The sequence below is a fragment of the Halichoerus grypus genome, chromosome 12 (assembly GCF_964656455.1).
Source record: "Halichoerus grypus chromosome 12, mHalGry1.hap1.1, whole genome shotgun sequence".
Lineage (NCBI taxonomy): Eukaryota > Metazoa > Chordata > Mammalia > Carnivora > Phocidae > Halichoerus > Halichoerus grypus.
This window is the reverse complement of record NC_135723.1, coordinates 91,512,646-91,533,397: the sequence shown is the minus strand read 5'-3', so window position 1 is coordinate 91,533,397 and position 20,752 is coordinate 91,512,646. Positions and strand designations below refer to the sequence as shown.

Sequence of the window (20,752 nt, the reverse complement as noted above, 5' to 3'; positions counted from 1 at the left end):
TTTTCCCTCCTTCTTTAAGGTTGTCGAGGCCATGGAGATCATGTTAATAGCAGTCGTGTCTCCTGTCATCCGCTGTGAATGGCAGCTGGAGAATTGGCAGGTGGCTTTAGTGACCACGGTGAGTGCCTGCTTCAGGTGCTTTGAATGAACCAACTGAGAACCAGGGCTTCTGCTCCCCTTCCTCCATCCCACAAGGCTAAGAGCCAAAGGCTACCTCACTGCTTGGTGTGTTGGCTTCCAAAGCTCATGGGTTTACGGGCCCAAACTACCATTTGGGGTCTTTCTCTTTTTTTTCTCTTTTCCTGTAAGGAGCACAACCTTGAACTGCTTCTTTTCTAGCCCCTAGCAAGAGGCTAGAAGAGACAAATGCAAATCAGAGAGAGTAGCCCTTAAGTCATGGATTAGTTATGGTTTGAGTCAGACTGCAAATTAGTTGGACCATAGTGACTTACGGAATCACCAAATCACGCTCACGGAATTGTATTGTGGTGTGCGTTCAACTTTTCTCGAAGATCGTTGTGAATAGCCTTATGAAGTGCACATCAAGTTTTGCTACAGAGTAGAATTAAGGATATTCTACAGCATTCTTTCAAAAGGTGTTTATTAAGTACCCATGAATTGCCAGCAGGCTTTGTGTGCATGCATGTGTGTTGGCAGGAGTACAAGCAGCCCCATGTTGCTTGAGTAGAAAGTCAGGAAGAGGGAACAATGGGAGACAAGGCTGCAGAGACAGGCGAGCATCAGAAGCATCTTGGAGTCCATGCATGGACTCCATTCTGGAGACCGCTGTGGGCCCCCGCACCCCAACTTTGGTCAATATGCGCAAGCCCCCCAAGCACAATATAGTTGGCACAGATCTATATGACAGTTTTTCCAAATTACTCTTTTACGTAACAAAGATCAATTTCACCTAAACACATCATTGACGTCATAGTCATTATGTATTTCTCGTTAAATAGATATTAAAGTACATTTCTTATCATGTGGAGCTCTGGTAAATCTTTTTTTTAAAAAAAATCTTGAAAGAGGCTCTTCATGCCTACAAATGTTGGAGTCTACACTGTGGATGACAGGGAGCCATGAAGGGGCCTTAAGGAGAGATGTGGTCAGCTTTCCAAGCGCCCTGAGGAGATAAGGTTGGAAGGTGGATACGTGAGCAGTAGTAAAGTGGCAGAGTGCATGGAGGCGAGGCAGTGTGTTCTGGAAGTATTTAAGATGTCACATCAGCTGAGGAGGTGAAAGAAACAGAAGGTGAGGAGTGGAGAATTGATTTACTTGGGTATTGAAGCTGGTTTTCATGAGGGCAGGACTAAATAGAAATACAATGAGACAGGTGCCAACATCCTCACCGAGAGGAGAGTGTCAGGAGGCAGGGAGGCGGAGCTGGGTGAAGGATGCAGAGTCAGTTGGCGGAGGCCTTGAAAGACAGTAAGGCTTTATAAGAGAGTGAGAGTTATGGTCTGAAACTGGCCGTGGAGCATGCTGGAAGTTTTCCCCAGCCCCCTAGGCTTCTGGGGGTTATGGGCAGAGAGGAAGGGGTGTCCCCAGCTCTCACTCACTGCCTTAACCAAACTTGACCTGGGAATTCTTATCTGTGTTGGGAACCAGGAACCTCCTCCTCCCCTAAGGAACTGATCTGAGTTCTCCTCTCAGATAACATATGTTATCCGCCCAGTTGTGTTTCCCTCTGTGTCGCGGAGGCCAGGAAACATGGAGCCCGGTTTTGGACTCAATCCCAGCAGCAAATGTACAAATCTGCTTATTTTCTGACATCCATTTCTCTCTTTAAAATCCCTTTATTAATTCTGTTGCACTCGTTCCTTTTTAAAAAAAGTTCTAATGCTTTTAGAAGAGGGAAGGGATATAAATAAAAATAGCTAAAGACCTTACCTGGGCTTGTAATGAAGTGACCCGGCCATTTTTCATTTTCTTCTACATACAAACTGCAGTTGCAGTTTGGAAAGCATTCCTTGTCAACCCTGTGCCTTTAGAGTGACCGCTGTAAGGTTCTGTGTAATTATCGCTGCACCACCCCCCAGCTGGCTTGTGAATATGCATGTCTCTGTTCCTGAGGATGTTGGGGCACCTAGCTGTGGTGTTTGCATCTGTCGCTCCCATGAAACTATATTATATGATACACTTTCTATATTTACAAGTGACATTTCATCGGTTGCGTTTATGTTGTTCTCGGTGGCACCTCCCTGATGTCACCTGTAACGCGACTTCCTTGTCAGATGGTTCACGGCTCAGGAGACTTTTCTCTAGGGAATTCAAGTCACCCCAGATGTGCCCATGTCTTGCTCTGAGTTCCTGGCTGGCTACTGTCTTTTTGTGGCTGTCACCCTGGCTGTGAGTCCCATCCGGCTTTGGCAACCGCACCCTGGGCTCACTGGCCACGGCCTTGCCAACGGGAGGGGCTCGGACTGATTCAGCCAAGAGGCCACATTTTGACCAACTCCCAGGCTCCCCATTCCCCGAGCCCAGTGCCACCTGCCATCTTCAGGACAACCTGGCCCGAGCAGATGTTAACCTTGAGGACTGTGGATGAATTACAGTCCCTCATGTTTTGTGACTAAGAGCTGGCGCCGAAGAAACAAAACTTCATGTGGTGCATAAAACAGAAATAGAAGAGTAATATTTATGCTCAAAATAAGTACCTGCAGAAAAGGCAGACCCGGGGCGCCTGGGTGGCTCAGTCATTAAGTGTCTGCCTTTGGCTCAGGTCATGATTCCAGAGTCCTGGGATCAAGCCCCGCATCGGGCTCCCTGCTCAGCGGGAAGCCAGCTTCTCCCTCTCCCAGTCTCCCTTCTTGTGTTCCCTATCTCGCTGTGTCTCTCTCTGTCAAATAAATAAATCTTAAAAAAAAAAGAAAAGAAAAGAAAAAAAAGAAAAAGCAGACCCTCCAAAGGGAGGGGGAGAGACAGAGAGAGAGAGAGAGTTTATGTCTTCACCTCTGTGCGATTTCCCAAACAGGACTAGCATTCACAAGTTTTGGGGTTCACGTAGGCATTGAGTCAAGGTTTGTGCTCCAGACGGGCTTGATAATAAACAGCTCAGCCTTAGGAAAGTCATGTCTTTACACTGAATGGAAAGAAAACAAGAAAGAAAAAAAAATCTGCCACTTATGGGCAAGAACAGAGTAAACTTTAAATTTGATCTTATTTGACTCTTTGCTTCACCTTTATTAATCATTTAATTAAGCTTAATCCAGGGGCAATTAAGTCTATTAACCCAACATAGCATCGCAATAAACAAAAGTGTTTTAAATCCAAAGAGCCACTTTCCTCCCTGCCCTGGGCAGTCTGTGATTGCTTCCTTTTATTCAAGTCTGGTCAAAAAGAAAAAAAAAATTAGTTTACTTCTTCCTTCTTGGAGGGAACTTGATAATTTCATAATAGAAATTGCTTAATTTCAGGGGCACCCAAATTTTGAGATTCCCCAACTGATATGACTTTTTAATTTTTTTAAAGATGTTTATTCATTTGAGAGAGAGAGAGAGCACAAGTGGGGAGTGGGGGTGGAGGGACTGAGGGAGAAGCAGACTCCCTGTGGGGCAGGGAGCCCGATGCGGGACTCGATCCCAGGACCTTAGGATCATGATCTGAGTGGCAGGTAGACACTTAATCCACTGAGCCATCCAGGCACCCTGATATGATTTTTTTTTTTTTTAATTGAGCGGCTGACATAGGGTTGACATTAAAAATATATATATTTGATAATTAAGGCTATTAGGAGATGAGAAAGAGGTAAAATATCTTGCCATTGACTACCATCATCTTTAAAAAAAAAAAAGAGAAGGGCACATTCATATCAACAATCAGAAAGAAAATTATTCCAGAATAAAAAGAGCCCTTAATATTTAATAAATTTAGATTTATTCAAAACATATCACATTGACCTTATTTTCAACGTTTTTTCTCAGGACTGATTAGATTTCATGATAGGGCAGCATCTGTCCCAAGACTGGCATTTAGAAAACACTGGCTTCTTCCCCCTCCCCTTCTATCCTAGAAAGCACAAGGTAGAGGATAGCATGGCTTTGTTGTTCAAGAAGAGATATGATGTGGTTTTTTTTTCTTGTTATAGTTCCCTGTGGAAGAAATGCGTTTGAGTCTTCTTATGAAGAGTAAAGAAGGGGGAAAAAAAAGAGAAAGCAAAGCAGGCAGCAGAGAGAAACAGTTCTCTTACTGAAAAAGTCTTAGAAATGCAAGCTAACACCTTTCCTTTGATTACCCTAGAGTCAATCAGAGATCTTACTAGAAAGGAAAGCAAGTGAAGCTTGGAACTGCTTGAAAGAAGAAAAATAAGTAGCCTAAAGACATAGACATCAGATCACAGCTCAGACGGTTCTTGAATTTTATCAGTGTAGGATAAGCTATTGTGAGAACAAGGATGGAAAAGAAACAGATTTATATTAGTTTTGAAGAGTGTTTCTGTATGGGGGCTTGGCTTGGGTGTTTATTTAAAGTTTGTGTTTACCTGTAAAAACATAAAGGAAAATTGCTTCTAGAAGTCTCAACTTGTGTGTGGGATCAGGCAGGTCATGAATGAATAGAGGTGGTTTTTCTTTTTTAATTCTTAAAATGGAAAAGCACAATTATACATCTGAGTAGAATGAGGCCAGGGCCATCATCTTGGATCAGAGGGAGATAAACTACCTGTTCCTCTGACCCCTGTTTCCACCTGGGGGCAGCCTCTCTATGTGTGGGGTGAACCGATGGGAAGCATCAGCCTCTGAAGCCCTGAACATGGGAACCAGAGGCAGGGGAGCTTTGTGAAGCTTCTACCCCTTGCACATTTCCAGTCAACTTTTCATGAAGATGAATGAATGGGAAATGCAGCTAATCAGCATATTCTAGAAAGCCTGCCTACCGGATCATTTTTTCTCACTCTACCTCCAGATGGTGTTTTTTGGCTACATGATATTCAGCATCCTCTTTGGCCTACTTGCTGACAGATATGGCCGCTGGAAGGTAGGTTGGCCTTGAAGAATGATTTGGAATTTTCTTTTGTGATGATGTCACCCCTGCTTCTCTTTAATGGACATTTCTTTGTCTATAACCAAGATAGAATGGGCGGAAATGTCCCTCTCTGACACCACGTGCCGGAATTCCAGGCTTGTCTTCTTGCTTTCTCAACTTTTCCTGGGGTACCTGTCCTCATACCAGGTCCCCGTCATCCAGGAATGGAATTGATGGGTGTGCACAGTCAGAAAATATGAGAATGTAGAGGAGGACACATAGAAACATAAGCAGCTTCACACAGTTAACTTGGGTGTAGCTTTGAAACTCAGCCACTTGCTCAAGGTCACATATCAACTAAGGTTAGACAGTAAGATCTAAACCTATGTCTTCTGATTAGAAACCTGGGTCTCTCTCTCTCTCTCTTTTTTTCCCCCTCGTCTGGTTTCTGGTAGGGAAGGCCACTCTAAGCATAAGCACAGGGGGACAAGCACCAAAGGAAAATAATTACAGAATTGGCTGTATGTTTTGAAGTACACGAAGTAAATATCATAGACATTCATAAATTAATCTGAAAACACAAGTATGTCAAAAAATGTAAAAAGCACAAGAAGACATTTTACAAAAAAATAAACATGGTCAATATATCTTGGAAAAGATTTGATTGTGGGAGTAATCAAAAGGAAACATATTAGAAGGTATGATTTTTGGGGTATCAAATCCATAAGGATTTTTTCTTTTTTTTTAGAGAAAGCTGCAAGTGTACGGACTTCATATTGGTATAGTTTTTCTGACCATCGGTTTGGCAGGATGAACCAAGAACCTTGAGAATACGCATTCTAGTCTGATCATTTTCTTTCCAGAAATCTAGCCCGATTAGATCATCAGAGAACCACAGAGATTTCTGTGTAGACATTGTCACAGCTAACTGTAACCATGAGAAAACCTCAGCATTCAACCACAGGGAAGGGGTTAGGCATGATATTACATGCATTATAGTACATTTCTCCACTGGAATATTTTGCAGCCATTAAAAATATGTTTTCCCTTTCAAGCAGGGAAAATAGGATAAAAACATGTTAACATGTCTTTTTTGAGGGGTTGGGAAGTCAAGCAAGATTTAAATATTTTTGTTTTTCTCTTTTTCTTCCCTATTTTCTTCTGTGAATTTGTATTATTCTTATGATTAGGGAAAATGCAAATACCTTAAATTTTCTCCTCATCCCATTCCAACACAACACTTCCCTGTGCTCCTAATGAGGGCAGGTTTTTGCATCCTGATTTACAAGTTTGGGCTCCGGTCACCTGTTAGGGTGGATGCAGTCTGGCAGTTTTGAAGAATGGTCTAAATTTGGAATGTCTGGACTTTCAGGCAATACAATGGCATAGATCGTGTTATTTGACGATTGTGAGAGATCGGTGAGCTCCCTGTAGAATTAGCTTCTCTGAGAAGCAAACATCTGGATGGAAATTAAAAATCACCTTCAGAAGTTACATTTTCTCCCATTAACTTCTTCCATTGAGGCAGGTCCCATTAATAAGTCTCCTTTTGTTGCTTCAGATTTTGCTCATCTCGTTCCTGTGGGGAGCCTACTTCTCCTTGCTGACCTCTTTCTCTCCGTCCTACATCTGGTTTGTCTTCCTGCGAACAATGGTGGGCTGTGGTGTGTCTGGCCATGCACAAGGGTAAAGACTTCACCTAGAGGACGCTTGAGAGAGATGCATACACCACCAGATACTTATACGCTGTGGCTCATGGGCCAATTGCATCAACAAGTTGTAAATGTATAAGACTTCACTTGTGCTAATTATTTTTTAGCTTTTTATTTATTTTTTAATTTTTCTTGAAGTGATGGCTGCGAATTCCACTAGGAGCTATTTGCTCATCAGAATGTTTGATGGTGAGGCTAGCAGAGTATACTAGCAGTGAATGTGTTTAAACTTTTTTGTCCCTAAGGCTGCTCTTTATTTTGTTAGACTAAACACTAAGCAAAATTGCTGTATGAGGTAGGTAACACGGTCTATTCATTGCTGGAGAATTTGTTGGAAAAATTTAGTTTGATCAGGAGCACCTTTAACATTGAGGGGTAACCATTTTATTTATTTATTTTTAAAGATTTTATTTATTTATTTGAGAGAGAGAGAACAAGAGAGCAAGCACGAGCAGGGGGGAGGGGCTGAGGGCGAGGGAGAAGCCGACTCCCTGCCGAGGAGGGAGCCCGATGCAGGACTTGATCCCAGGACCCATGACCTTGAACTGACTGAGCCACCCTGGTGCCCAAGGAGTAACCATTTTAAAATGCCACTGCCCTGTGACTGAAAACTGTGTCTAAATGCATTTGCAAAGCAGGGGGAGACCGCTGCGAGAGACGGTGGTTGCTTGTCCTTCTCTGCCCTGGGATAAGGGCGCAGTGTCTTCTTGTGCCTGGAGAGTTGCGCTAAAGGTTCAGCAACTCCGGAGCCTCCCTTAAATTCACGAGCCCCTCAGGCTACTGTCTCTGGGTTGCCTGTGAGCAGGTTACCCTTAGAATGTATTATCATGTCAAAGCACCCAATTATTACCTTAATGTGTTGCAGAAAGACTGTTCCGCCCTGGGGCATAAATTAAGCCCGGCTCTGAGCTGTGGAGCCCTACAGGAGTAGAAGTAAGCTTGACATTTACAACATCCCTCGGGGAACCAGCCTAATAAATATGTTAAGAAAGCCCAAACCCTGGTTAATAATTGCACCAGGGAAGGGCAATTAGAAAACTGAAGGGAGTATGATGCTATTTATTTGTCTCTTCACAAAATTAATTAGAAACCTGTGCTTTGACTGTCACCATTCACTGTGGCTAGCTATTTACTTTCTTTTTTTTTTTTTTTTAAAGATTTTATTTATTTATTTGAGAGAGAGAATGAGACAGAGAGAGAGAGCATGAGATGGGGGAGGATCAGAGGGAGAAGCAGACTCCCTGCTGAGCAGGGAGCCTGATGCGGGACTTGATCCCAGGACCCTGGGATCATGACCCGAGCGGAAGGCAGACGCTTAACGACTGAGCCACCCAGGCGCCCCAGCTATTTACTTTCTTTTAGGCGTATTTTAATTTCCCAAGTATGTTTTAGAAAGGGGAATCAGGCTTGGCAAAAACATTTTGCCAATTTTTTGGGGGAAAAAAAATAAGGCTCATCTCTCTTAAATGGTAGAAGGTTGAAAATAACTTTGGGAAGAAACATGTAAACAGAGCAGTTGCAAATTTCTTTTTGTTTTCTTACGTGGATATTAGCTGTTCACAATTATACAGCAAAATGTAATTGTTAGGAAAAACTTCTGTTTTGTTTTGTTTGTTTTTTTTTAAGATTTTATTTATTTATTTGAGAGAGCGAGGGCGTCAGAAGGGGGAAGGTCAGAGGGAGAGGCAGGCTTCCCGCTGAGCAGGGAGCCGGACATGGAACTCGATCCCGGGACTCCAGGATCATGACCTGAGCCAAAGGCAGTCGCTTAACCGACTGAGCCACCCAGGCGCCCAAAACTTCTGTTTTCCTTTACACACTCACACTCAGTACTTGTGACAAATCTTCACTTTTTTTTTTTTTTTTAAGAGCGAGAAAGCACATGCAAGCAGGGGGTGGTGGGAGGAGGCAGAGGGAGAGGGAGAATCTTAAGCAGGCTCCCCTTGGAGCCCAATGCGGGGTTTGATCTCACGACCCTGAGATCAAGACCTGAGCTGAAATCAGGAGTCAGTTGCTTAACCGACTGAGCCACCCAGGCGACCTGATAAATCTTCACTCCTGACACTAAATGTGTGGGTTATTTACACACCGGCCAATTCTCCAGCACCAGCTGGGTATTCTACAGTTTAGTTCAATTCTGACCCTAACCGGGAGTTTGCTCAGACCCCACAGGTTTAGGGCTCAGTCGCACGAGGCTATCGCCCACCTCAGACACCAATCGCAAGCAGTAGGTCCCCAGGTTATCCAGTTGCCACAGATCCGTCTGGGGGCTCAATAAATTGCCAGAGCAGCTCACAGGACCCAGGCAAACAGTCTCCCTACTATTGCAGATGTATTACAAAGGATGTTTTATTTATTTATTTTTTTAAAGATTTATTTATTTATTTGTCAGAGAGAGAGAGCACAAGCAGGGGGAACAGCAAGCAGAGGGAGAAGCAGGCTCCCCGCCTAGCAGGGAGCCTGATATGGGACTCGATCCCAGGACCCTGGGATCATGACCTGAGCCGAAGGCAGACGCCTAACCGACGGAGCCACCCAGGCGCCCCTACGAAGGATATTTTAGAGGAAACAGATGAATGGCCAGATGAAGAGCTCTACAGAGGGCAAGGTCTGGAAGGGTCCTGAGAGCAGGAGCTTCTGTCCCTGCGGAGCTGGTGGTACCACCCTCCCAGCACATAGATGTGTTCGCCAGCCTGGAAGCTCGCCAAGCCTTGGATGTTAGCGATTTTTAGGGAGGCCTCATCACGTAGGCATGAGGCATATAGGCATCGACTCATATGCCAACCCCTCTCCTCTCCCCAGGGGCTGGGGGTTAGGGCTGGCTGTTCCATGATTCTAATCACGACTTGGTCTTTTCAGACCAGGCCCCATCCAGGCGTTCACCGAGAGCCACCTCATTAGAACAAATGATGCTCCTTTGGACCAGGGAGGTCCAAGGATTCTAGGTGTTCTGTGTCAGAAATGGGAGTCAAAGACCAAATACTAGCAGGAACTGGCTGCTGAGAGCAGTATATATATTTTTCACAATGATGAAGTCTATGTTTTTTCATTCTTCATCTCTATGACAAGAAAAGTTATGATTTTTTTAAGTTATTTGCTTTGATAAAAACAAAATTATTCTCTTCCCCCTCCCTTCCTGTTTAGGCTAATCATAAAGACTGAATTTTTGCCTACAAAATATCGAGGCTACATGCTCCCCTTGTCTCAGGTAAGGTAAAATAGGAATCCTACCCGGTCTTCTGATCCTAGAGGATATGATGCACAGGGTTTTGCTTCTAGCTGGTTGATTGTCTGATGAGCACACTGCCTTTTTCTTGGTGTTAACTAAAGAGCACTGGGAAGGTTGGATGCCTGGGGGTCCCATTTCAAGGTGTCCTCAGCCAGGACTTTTTCTCACCCAACAGTAGCATTTAGAACACAGTAGCCCCTTCCGGGAAACATTCCAATGGCTGGTCTCAGTGGAATGATGGAAGCCCAGGAATGCATCTGGGATGGGCTTTGTCTTCCCACTGAGTCTTCAGTAGGGGGACACAGCTACTACCCCTTTTTAGGGCAGCCCATCTCCCCTCTAGGGTAACTAGTCTCTTTGAGGCCATAACTGGCCCATGCCTGCAGGGACTAAGTGCCTTGTCCAGCTGAGCCATTTATCCAGGTGAGGAGATTGGGATGCTCCCAAGCCCTCCCCAGGCCCCGCTGGCTGCTGAGGAGAGGTTCTGCATCAGAAGCTATGTCGATCAATCTAGGTGCCCTTGTAGCATCTCTGGTGCTATCGTTGTCCAAAAGCCCTGACTTTCAGGGGCCCAGGAAAGAGAAGGCTCTTCTCACTGAAACATATATTTGACAGTAAGTAAAGCCGTAGGAGAATATTTTAAAATTTATTTTAAATTTTTCTAATGCTCAATGTAGGCAACAAAAAATGATGAAGAACGTAACAAACACTGCATGCTAACTCTTTACGTGCTCCCAGCTTTCTTCTGATCTGTGTTAAGATAGATGCATACACTTTTAATACTTAGCATTTGGATTTTATCCTTAACAGTATTTCATGGGCGTGGTCCTGCTCAGGCTCATTTGTGGATATTTTCTCTTCCATCTGCCACTCATTCCATGGCACGCTTCCAGGTCATGTCTTCTCCTTGCTAGTCTTATTTTCCTCCTCTCCTTGGGTCATCTAATTAATACCAATGGTTTTAGCTATATCTGTAAACCCGAATATCTTTGTCTACAACCAAGAGCATCTCCCTGAGTTTCAGATGCAGGTAGCCAATAGACTACTGGAGAGTCACTTGACTATCGCTTCACAAATATCACATGGATAGAGTTCATCTGTTCATCTTCCCCTGAAATGTCTTATTTCCACGTTTCCACTCTCAGCTAGTAATAAACATTGTATGGGCCACAAACTTAAGAGCCATCCCAGGCCCCTCCTGTGCCCTCACCCCCATTCAAGCCTTCACCAAGTCCTACTGATTCATCCCTTATTGATGGGCCCCCAGTTGCAGCGTCCATTAGGAAACCCTGTCACTTTTACCTCTAATATCTGTGCCAAATTATCAGGTTTTAAATTTTTTGCCATTTCCCTACGAAAATCCTTGTCAGTGACCTATCCCCTGTCACTGTGATAGACCCCCTGTCTGGTCTATCACAACGGCTTACTGCTAGTCTTCCTATTTGTTGCTTCTTCAGAAAGTGCATCCCTGATCACTCCCCATGACATTACTCTTTTTTTTCATAGTCCTTAGCACTTTCTGAAATAATCCTGTTCAGTTTTTGTAATAGAATTCTTTAGTGATAAAATAGTCACCCCTTAGTCACCCCTTAATTAGTCTCCCACGAAGGGTCTTTTATTCTATTGTCTTCTCTCCATCTCTGTGAGGTGGAATGGAACTGTCATTTACTCTCCATCTTCCAGTGGGGAGAGAATGCTCAGGCTAACACTTGGAATCATTCTAATTCCCAAAACCATGGGGCCTGGCCGTAATGGGCTGCCATGTTGTTTGTCGATATAAAATGATCTTCAAGATACATTTTTCAGTACAAAAAGCAATGCTTATACTATGATACCATTTGTGAAGAAAGAGAACAGGATATATCCTTATTAGCTTGTATATGCATAGAACAGCTTTGGAAGGACACAAGAAATTAGTAATATTGGTTCCTTCTAAAAAGAGAACTGGATGGGAAGTAGGAGAGGAAGAGAATATTTTCAGCATTTTCCTTTGTGCCTTTTGAGTTATGAACCAGAAAATCTATTATTTATTCAACGGGGAAAAATGTCAGTGTCTCCGATTTTTAAAACTTTGGTGATAGCACTGACCCCCTGTCTAGCTGAGCCTTCCATTTATAGACACGCAAACAGAGCCACGGAGAAGTGAAGCAATGTTCTCTGTTCATCCAGGTCCTGGAGGACCCTCTTCCATCTCACCCTCTTATACTGAAATGCTTCCGAGAGAGGCAGGGTTGAGCACACTTGATAGGAGGAATTGTAAAGATTTTATTTTCAAGTAATTACTATAACCAACATGGGGCTCGAACTTACAACCCCAGATTAAGAGTCACAAGCTCCACCGATGAGCCAGCCAGGTGCCCTGATAGGAGGAATTTCAACCTCCCATTCTCTCCCCAGGTTTTCTGGCTGGCTGGCTCCCTGCTTATCATCGGCCTGGCCTCTGTGGTCATCCCCACCATTGGGTGGCGGTGGCTCATCCGCATCGCCTCCATTCCCGGCATCATCCTCATCTTGGCCTTCAAGGTGAGGGCACTCATGGGGCTCCCTCTGGTCCTCCCCTCCAGCTGGCCCAGGGGTCCTTTCACCCCACAAGTATCAGCCTTACATCTGCCTCTTTCCTTCACTCAAGACTGTCTCGATCTGCTTCATCCCTCCCCTCCGTTAGCCTGCCTTCTGATCATTTATTGCTGGATGTTTTGTCTGACAGCTGCGCCCTATTTGGGCTGACCCTTCTCTAACCTTTAGTGCTTGGAGTCGGATGCTGGGTACACATTCTTAGGCCACTATAGACCATCTGGTTTGTCCTTCTGCTCTCCCTCTAATCTGCAGAATCATTCTTCCTTAGGTTCTAGTAGAATTATGCTCATTGTTCAAAGATGGGGCTGGCAGTTCAGTGGAACTGGGATGTGTTGTGTGTGTGTGTGTGTGTGTTACCTAACACTATGGAATCAAAGAATTTCAGATTTCACAGGGGTCCTTGGAGGGCATTTATTTCATACCCCAACCACAAGCACACATCCTGTCACGGCCAGAACACTCCCAGCTTTGGGCACTTTCAGACTCGAGACTTTATAGACGACATCAGTATGTTCCTCTGCAGGCAGCCCTAGTTCTTAGGAAGTTCTTTCTGAACGTGAGGGGACCCTGCCTCCTTATGAATTTACGTGTGGTCTTAGTACTTCTCTCTGAAAATCCAGAGGTCTATCTTCTACATGATATCCCTCCAAACAGTTAAGAAAATTAGCCCAATCCGAGCTTTCCTTCTTTGAATGAAACAGTACTGTTACCTTCAACTCTTTCTGCTGACACCTGATCCCAGAGCCCTGTCCTTTTTTTTTTCCTGGATGAGCCCATTGGTCCATGTCTTCTCTGCAGTGAACAGTTGCTTGGCGTCCCACACAGAGCGGCAGGTGCCTGGGCCCAGGGGCTTAGTGGACCCAGGGCTTCCCGTGAGCAGCCTGCCTGCCTTGGGTGGTATAGTCAGAAACAGACTGTCCTGGCCCCACCATCCTGGGCAAGTTGTCCCACCTCATGAATAGGGCGCATCTCCTTGTGCACTGGGGAGGATTAAACAAGGTAACGCGTGAGACTCTCTTCCCGAGCCTGCAACATGAACAGTGTTCAATGTGCATTAGCTATGCAGTTATGTTATTACCTTTTTAAGAATTATTTTGAATCTTGGTCTTGTCTTTGGATTGATCACACTCACACCGAGTATATACTAGGCTCAGCATTAGGTTCCAAGGCTAAAAGTATGCATAGGATACAGTTCTTACCATCAAGGAGCACCAGCCAGTCAGCGAGAGATAGATACGAATGCAAAGGGTGATCGTACCAGCGGGACTAGGTCAGCACTGTCACAGCTTTTGTTCTGTGGGTGCTCAAGGGAGAGAGCGATTGTTCCAGTGAGGTGGTGCTGTTGAATTTGGCCTTGAGGGCTGGAACAGCCTGCATCGGGAGGGCCGGTGAGTGGGGCAAGGGCATTTGGGCAGAGCTGAGGCATCAGCCCAGTCATGAAGGTGTGAATGCAGAGTATGTTTGGGGGAGAGCAGGTAGGCAGGAATGAAGGGTGCTGGTGGGAGGTGGGGTGCAAGGACAGGCCTGTGTCCAGATTATGAGGGCCTTCAAGGCAAGGGGTGCTGGTGGCATGGAAGGGATTGTGTGCTGGGAATCTGGTTCACGGCTGCATGGCGCCTGGGTGGGAGGGAACACGAAAATGCCAGGAAAGCAGTTGGACTCATCCTAGTAGGAGATGAGGAGGACCTGCCCTGCCTGCTGGTCACGGGATGGGGAGCAGGGTGCTGCTGGGTGAGGTGCTTTTCTGAGGAAGAACCAGCCCCCCTTGATCAGTTGTGAGGCATGAAGGGCAGGGAGTGGTTCAAGGTGACTCTCAAGGTCCCCGCCTCCACGGAGGCCTGTCTTGTTATGTATGTATGTATGTATTTATATTTATTTATTTGAGAGAGTGTGAGAGCATGAGCAGGGAGAGGGGCAGAGGGAGAGGGACGAACAGACCCCGCTGAGTGGGGAGCCTGACATGGGGCCCGATTCCAGGACCCCAAGATCTTGACCTAAGCCAAAGTCAATCGCTTAACTGACTGAGCCACCTGGGCGCCCCAGCCTGTCATGTTTTCTGAGTATGGCAGTCAATGATCAGTGGGTTGAGGGTCTGTCTGGTAAGTGAGGAGTGATTCTTCCCCCTGTGGGTGCCAGAGTCCCTGCTGTATTCATGCTGTGGGCTGTTGCATGTGGGAGATCGCAGGGTTCCTGGGGAGAGCCTGGGGTGACAGCACAGTAGAGGGACCCTGGGGCAGCTGTTTACCAAGTGGATGTAAGCATTTCCTTGTGTTAACGAGTAGATTGGGTTCTGTATCAGCCTGATGTCATCAAGATGGGACTATAGTAAGGAGGATATCCCCCTATTTGTTCCAGATCAACTTGGAATGCCAAAGCTGCCTGCCATATTTTGTGGCTTTATGCTTGTTGCTCCTCCATCCCTGGAAACTGGGGCATGTGACTATACAAGAATCACTGTGGAACCCCTGGGGTCCACAGCAGTTGAACTCTGATGCTCTTTCCTTCTGTGCCCAGTTTATTCCCGAGTCCGCTCGCTTCAATGTCTCCACTGGGAACACTCAGGCTGCCCTCGCCACCCTGCAGCGCATCGCCAGGATGAACCGCTCAGTCATGCCGGAGGGGAAGCTGGTGGAACCCATCCTGGTAAGTTCCCAGCAGGGAGGTCTTCTCCTCCCAACAGAAATCCGCTCAGTCCTAGAAGGGTAGAGGGGAGGGGACCTTCACACTCTAGCCTTGCCCTAGAGGGATGAGGAATAAGAGCAGAGCAGACTGGGACTAAATCCAGCTCCGTGGAGAGCCAGGTGGCCCTAGCAAGTTATCTACCTTTGCTTTCCTCATCTATGAAATGGGAATAATAACCTCTACCTTGCAGAGCTAGTCACATGACTTGGCATCTTTGTTTATAGGTGAGAGGTTGTTTTATAATTTTATTTTTTTGTACTGGCCTTATAAATGATGTAAATGATAAGTGATATCAAACTATAAACCTCATTAAATGATTTCTTTTTTTAAAAAAGATTTTATTTATTTATTTGTCAGAGAGAGAGAGAGCACAAGCAGGGGGAGCAGGAGGGGAAGCAGGCTCCCCACTGAGCAAGGAACCCGATGCGGGACTCGATCCCAGAACCCTGGGATCATGACCTGAACCGAAGGCAGATGCTTAACGACTGAGCCACCCAGGTGTCCCTAAATGATTTCTTAAAACAAAACTTGGCATTTACATTCTACTGGTTCCAGGACTCTTAATGTCAATCTGAAATCATTTCTCACACCAGCCCTGACCACCCACCTGTAGGCGGGTCAATCATAGGTACCAGTGGTACCTTCCTCACCTGTCCTGCCAACTCGGCAACACTTTATGTAAGATAGAAATTCACCTCTTGGTTATGGTTGGAATATGGTTTTGGAATGCTTGGTGAAACTCGCCTCTAATGTCATTTATGCCTAATATGTATTTTGAGGGGAGCAGTGGGGGATAACGATGGGGTGTTACATGGAGGAGTTTTTAAAACTATGATTTAATTTATGTAAAGTTTAGAGTCTACTTTTGTTTAAGACTTTTGATTGAGTCAATTCTGGTAGTGTATATATTTTAGAAAATTGTCCAGCTCATCTAGGTTTTCAAATTTGTTGATATAAAATTGTTCCCAGTGTCCTCTTAGGAGTTTCAAAAATCTGCTGCATATGTCCCATCGTTCATTTTAATGCCATATATTTGTGCCTTCTCTCTTTTTTCATGGTCCTCTTACTAGAGGTTTGTGTATTAACTTCAAAGAACAAGGGTTTTTTGTTGCTGGTCTCTTTATTGACTTTTTTTTTTTGTGGTCTTGTTAATTTCTGCTCTTTGTTTTCTCCTTTAGCTTTTTATGTTTTTCTAGCTTCTTGAGTTTAGTACTTAGCTCATTTATGGTCAGTCTTTTTGATTTTTAATTAAGTATTTAGCTGCATTTAGGAAATTTTGTTACAAAGTAATTTTATTTTTATTTCTATTTTGTAACTGTTCTGAGTTTCTCTTTAACCAGTGAGTTATCCGTTAACTCCCCCTTTTTTATTTTGTTTGTTTCTAATTTAATTGCATTTTGGTCAGAGGATGTTATCAATTATTTGGAATATTGGAGATTTTTCTGTTGTTCTCTACATAGTGACTTTTAATTGATGTTCCATATGTGCTTAAAAAGAGCATGTGTTCTCATTGAGTGTATATATTTTGTTATATACTGTTAATTGTGCCATATAAATATCTGACACTTTTGCTAGATTTTGCCTGGCTGAGCTAATGGTTTTTCAATAAGATGATGGCTTTGTTCCTTTCTCCTTATACTCCTGACAGTTTACTTCATATATTTTCAGGATATCTTGTTGCTTCCTAACATATGATTGGTTTAGTCTCATGGATTAACCTTATTATGTTGTTATTTTATACTGGTTTGGGCCTTAAATTTTATTTTCTCTCATATTAATATATCGAAACTACCTTAGGTTAGCATTTTTCCTGATATATCTTTTTTCCAGACCTTCATTTTTAACTCTCTTGTGTTGCTTTCCTTTAAAATTATTTCTTGTGTGTATATATAGCTGATCTTTATTTTTTTCACTCAATCTGCTATTCTGTGTCTTTTAGTAATGAATTTGATCCATTTATATGTATTGTGATTACTCACATATTTGGACTTCTGCCATTTTATTTTATATTTCCTCTTAACCATGTCTTTCATTTTCTCCTTTCCTACCTTTTATTAGAGTGATTCAGTTTGCTTTTCTCCCCCCTGTGCTTCCTTCTACTGGCTAGGAATTTGTGCACTCTATTTCTTTTGTTATATTTACTATTATTATTATTATATAATATAAGAATATATTATAGCCCTTAAATATTGAAAATGTGTACCCACAGTATCTATGTTACTTAGTATCTTTATTTGCTGTCTGAAAAATACAAGGCCCTTGAAGATGTTAATTCTGATCTGCCCCAGTCTCATCTTCCAAATTATTTTTGTCTTATGTTTTTGTTTCATGTTGTTCATAAGTTTCCCTAAAGTAGACATTATTTTCTAAGAGGTATCTATTTAGATTTATTAATATTTTTACTACTGTCTTTTTTAGTGGTTTCAAGCTTACCTTTTACAACAACATTCTGGTATCCTTCTCCTTTCTATGGGGTTAATTTGGTTTCATACTTACCATTTAAATGTTGGATCTATCTGGGTTTAATTGAATATAAGAAACATGGTACAGGTCTAGCTTGGTTATATCTAAATGGCTAACAATTTGCACTCATATATTTTTATTGAATAATCCATCTTTTGTATATTTGAGTCTATTTTTGAATTCTCTATTGTGTTCTAATGACAGATTTGTAGATTCAAGTATGTATGGGGACTTATTATATGATAAAGAGGGCATTTCAAGTTGTTGGAAAAAGGATACAGGTTAATTGTTGGTCCAATGTGACACTTTTAATTACAGTATTTTTCACATCTAGTAGGATAAGTCCCCTTGTCAAAATTCTTTTTCAGAATTTTCCAAGTTATTTTCTCAGTACCATTTTTCTAGAACAACTTTGAAGTCACTTTATTAAGATCTTCTCCTAATTTTCCCCCAAAACCTAGGAGAGTTTAATTGGGATGGTGTTGGAATTATTAGTTAACACATAAAGAGAATTGATACCTTTATAATATTAAATATTTTTATTTTGATAAAAGTGTATGTTCCCACTAGTCAAGTCTTTTTATATTCCTCAGCAACATTAAAAAAAAAACACAACAACCCAAAAACCAAGACAAAAAACTCTTATTGGAAGGCTGAATTTCCTGAGGGGAGAGTTCTCCCTATATGTTTTTTATCTCTATTTTTGTTGGTTTTTTTTATGCACATTTTTTATTTGATACTCAGAGAACACCCTATGAGGTAGGCAAATATTTTACTTTCTTTTTTTTTTGCATTTTATTTTATTTTATTTATTTTATTTTTTTATTTTTATTTTTTTTAAAGATTTTATTTATTTATTTGAGAGAGAGAGAATGAGAGAGAGCGAGTACATGAGAAGGGGGAGGGTCAGAGGAAGAAGCAGACTCCCTGCCGAGCAGGGAGGCCAATGCGGGACTCGATCCAGGGACTCCAGGATCATGACCTGAGCCGAAGGCAGTCGCCCAACCAACTGAGCCACCCAGGTGCCCGCATTTTATTTTTTATATGTATTTTTTAAATTTATTTTTTATTACTATGTTCAATTAGCCAACATATAGTACTTTCATTTGTCAAATTAAGAAACTGATCTCAGGAAAGAAAAGGAAGGAATCCAAGATTCTAAAGTGAGTACAGTTGACTCTTGAACAACACAGGGGTTAGGGGTGCTGACCCCCTCCCCATGCAGTTGAAAATCCATGGGTAACTTTTGATTCCTCAAAAACTTCATTAATAGCCTCCTGTTGACCAGAGGCCTTCCTGATAACATAAATAGTTGGTTAACATATATTTTGTATGGGCAGCACCTGGGTGGCTCAGTTGGTTAAGCAACTGACTCTTGATTTCAGCTCAGGTCATGATTTCAGGGTCGTGAGATAGAGCTCCGTGCTTGGCATGGAGCCTGCTTAAGATTCTCTCTCTCCCTCTCCCTCTGCCCCTCTCCCCCACTCTCTCTCTCAAAACAAAACAAAACAAAACAAAACAAAACAAAACATATATTTTGTATGTAATATGTATTATATACTGTATTCTTACAATAAAATAACCTAGAGAAAAGAAAAAATGTTAAGAAAATCATAAGGAAGAGAAAACATATTTACAGTACTATACTGTATTTATATATAAAAAAATACACATTTAAGTGGACCTGCACAGTTCAAATTCATGTTGTTCAAGGGTCAACTGTAATGTTTTTTTTTCCAGACACGGCTTTTTAAAAATTTTAATTCCAGTATAATTAGTGTACAGTGTTATAGTACTTTCAGGTGTACAATATAGTGATTCAGCAATTTTATACATTACTCATTTCTCATCATGATAAGTGTACTCTTAATTTCCTTCACCTATTTCACCCATCCCCCTACCCCCCATCTTTCCTCTGGTAACCATCAGTTTGTTCTCTATAGTTAAGAGTCTGTTTTTTTATTTATCTCTTTTTTCTTTGTTCCTTTGTTTTATTTCTTAAATGCCACATTTGAGTGAAGTCATATGGTATTTGTCTTTCTTTGACTGACTTTTTCACTTAGCATTATACCCTCTAGATCTATCCATGTCATTGCAAATGGCAAGATTTCACTCTTTTTTATGGCTGAGTAATATTCTACCATATATTTACACCACCTCTTCTTTATCCATTCATCTCTGGATACTTGGGTTGCTTCCATAATTTGGCTTTTGTAAATAATGTTGCAATAAACATAGGGGCGCATATATCTTTTCAAATTAGTATTTTCATATTCTTTGGCTAAATACCTAGTAGTGCGATTGCTGGATCATACAGTAGTTCTATTTTTAATTTTTTGAGGACCCTCCATACTGTTTTCCACAGTGCTGCACCAGTTTACATTCCCATCAACAGTACAGGAAGGTTCCTTTTTCTCCACATCCTCACCAACACTTGTTGTTTTTTGTATTTTTGATTTTAGTCATTCTGACAGTTGTGAGGATATAGCTCATTGTGGTTTTGATTCACATTTCCCTGATGATGAGTGATGTTGAGCATTTTTTCATGTGTCTGTTGGCCATCTGAATGTCATCTTTGGAGAAATGTCTGTTCACGCCTTCTGCCCATTTTTTAATTGGATTATTGGGGTGTTTTGGTGTTGAGTTGTATAAGTGCTTTATGTATTTTGGATACTAACCCCTCACTGAATATGTCATTTGCAAATATCTTCCCTCATTCAGTAGGTTGTCTTTTAGTTTTGTTGTTTTCTTTGCTGTGTAGAAGTTTTTTATTTTGATGCAGTCCCAGTAGTTTATTTTTGCTTTTGTTTCCCTTGTCTTAGAAGACATATCTAGAAAAATGTTGCTATGGCCGATGTCAGAGAAATTACTGCCTGTCCTCTTTTCTAGGATTTTTATGGTTTCCTATCTCATATTTAGGTCTTTAATCCATTTTGAGCTCATTTTTGTGTATGGTGTAAGAAAGTGGTCCAGTTTCATTCTTTTGCATGTAGCTGTTCATTTTTCCCAACACCATTTATTGGAGAGACTTTTTCCCATTGCACAGTCTTGCTTCCTTTGTCAAAGATTAATTGGCCATATAATTGGGAGTTTATTTCTGGGTATTCTATTCTGTTCCATTGATCTA

General features: G+C 42.5%; 1 protein-coding gene across 1 annotated transcript in view; it reads left to right on the top strand.

Moving 5' to 3' along the window:
• The window catches only part of SVOPL (SVOP like), a 74,052-nt gene that overhangs the window by 3,366 nt on the left and 49,934 nt on the right, over positions 1-20,752 (top strand). The window contains exons 3-8 of the mRNA XM_078059832.1: positions 20-118; positions 4,903-4,974; positions 6,524-6,648; positions 9,819-9,882; positions 12,301-12,426; positions 14,995-15,123. Coding sequence (XP_077915958.1) covers positions 20-118; positions 4,903-4,974; positions 6,524-6,648; positions 9,819-9,882; positions 12,301-12,426; positions 14,995-15,123 — 615 coding nt within the window. The remainder of the gene's footprint in view (positions 1-19; positions 119-4,902; positions 4,975-6,523; positions 6,649-9,818; positions 9,883-12,300; positions 12,427-14,994; positions 15,124-20,752) is intronic.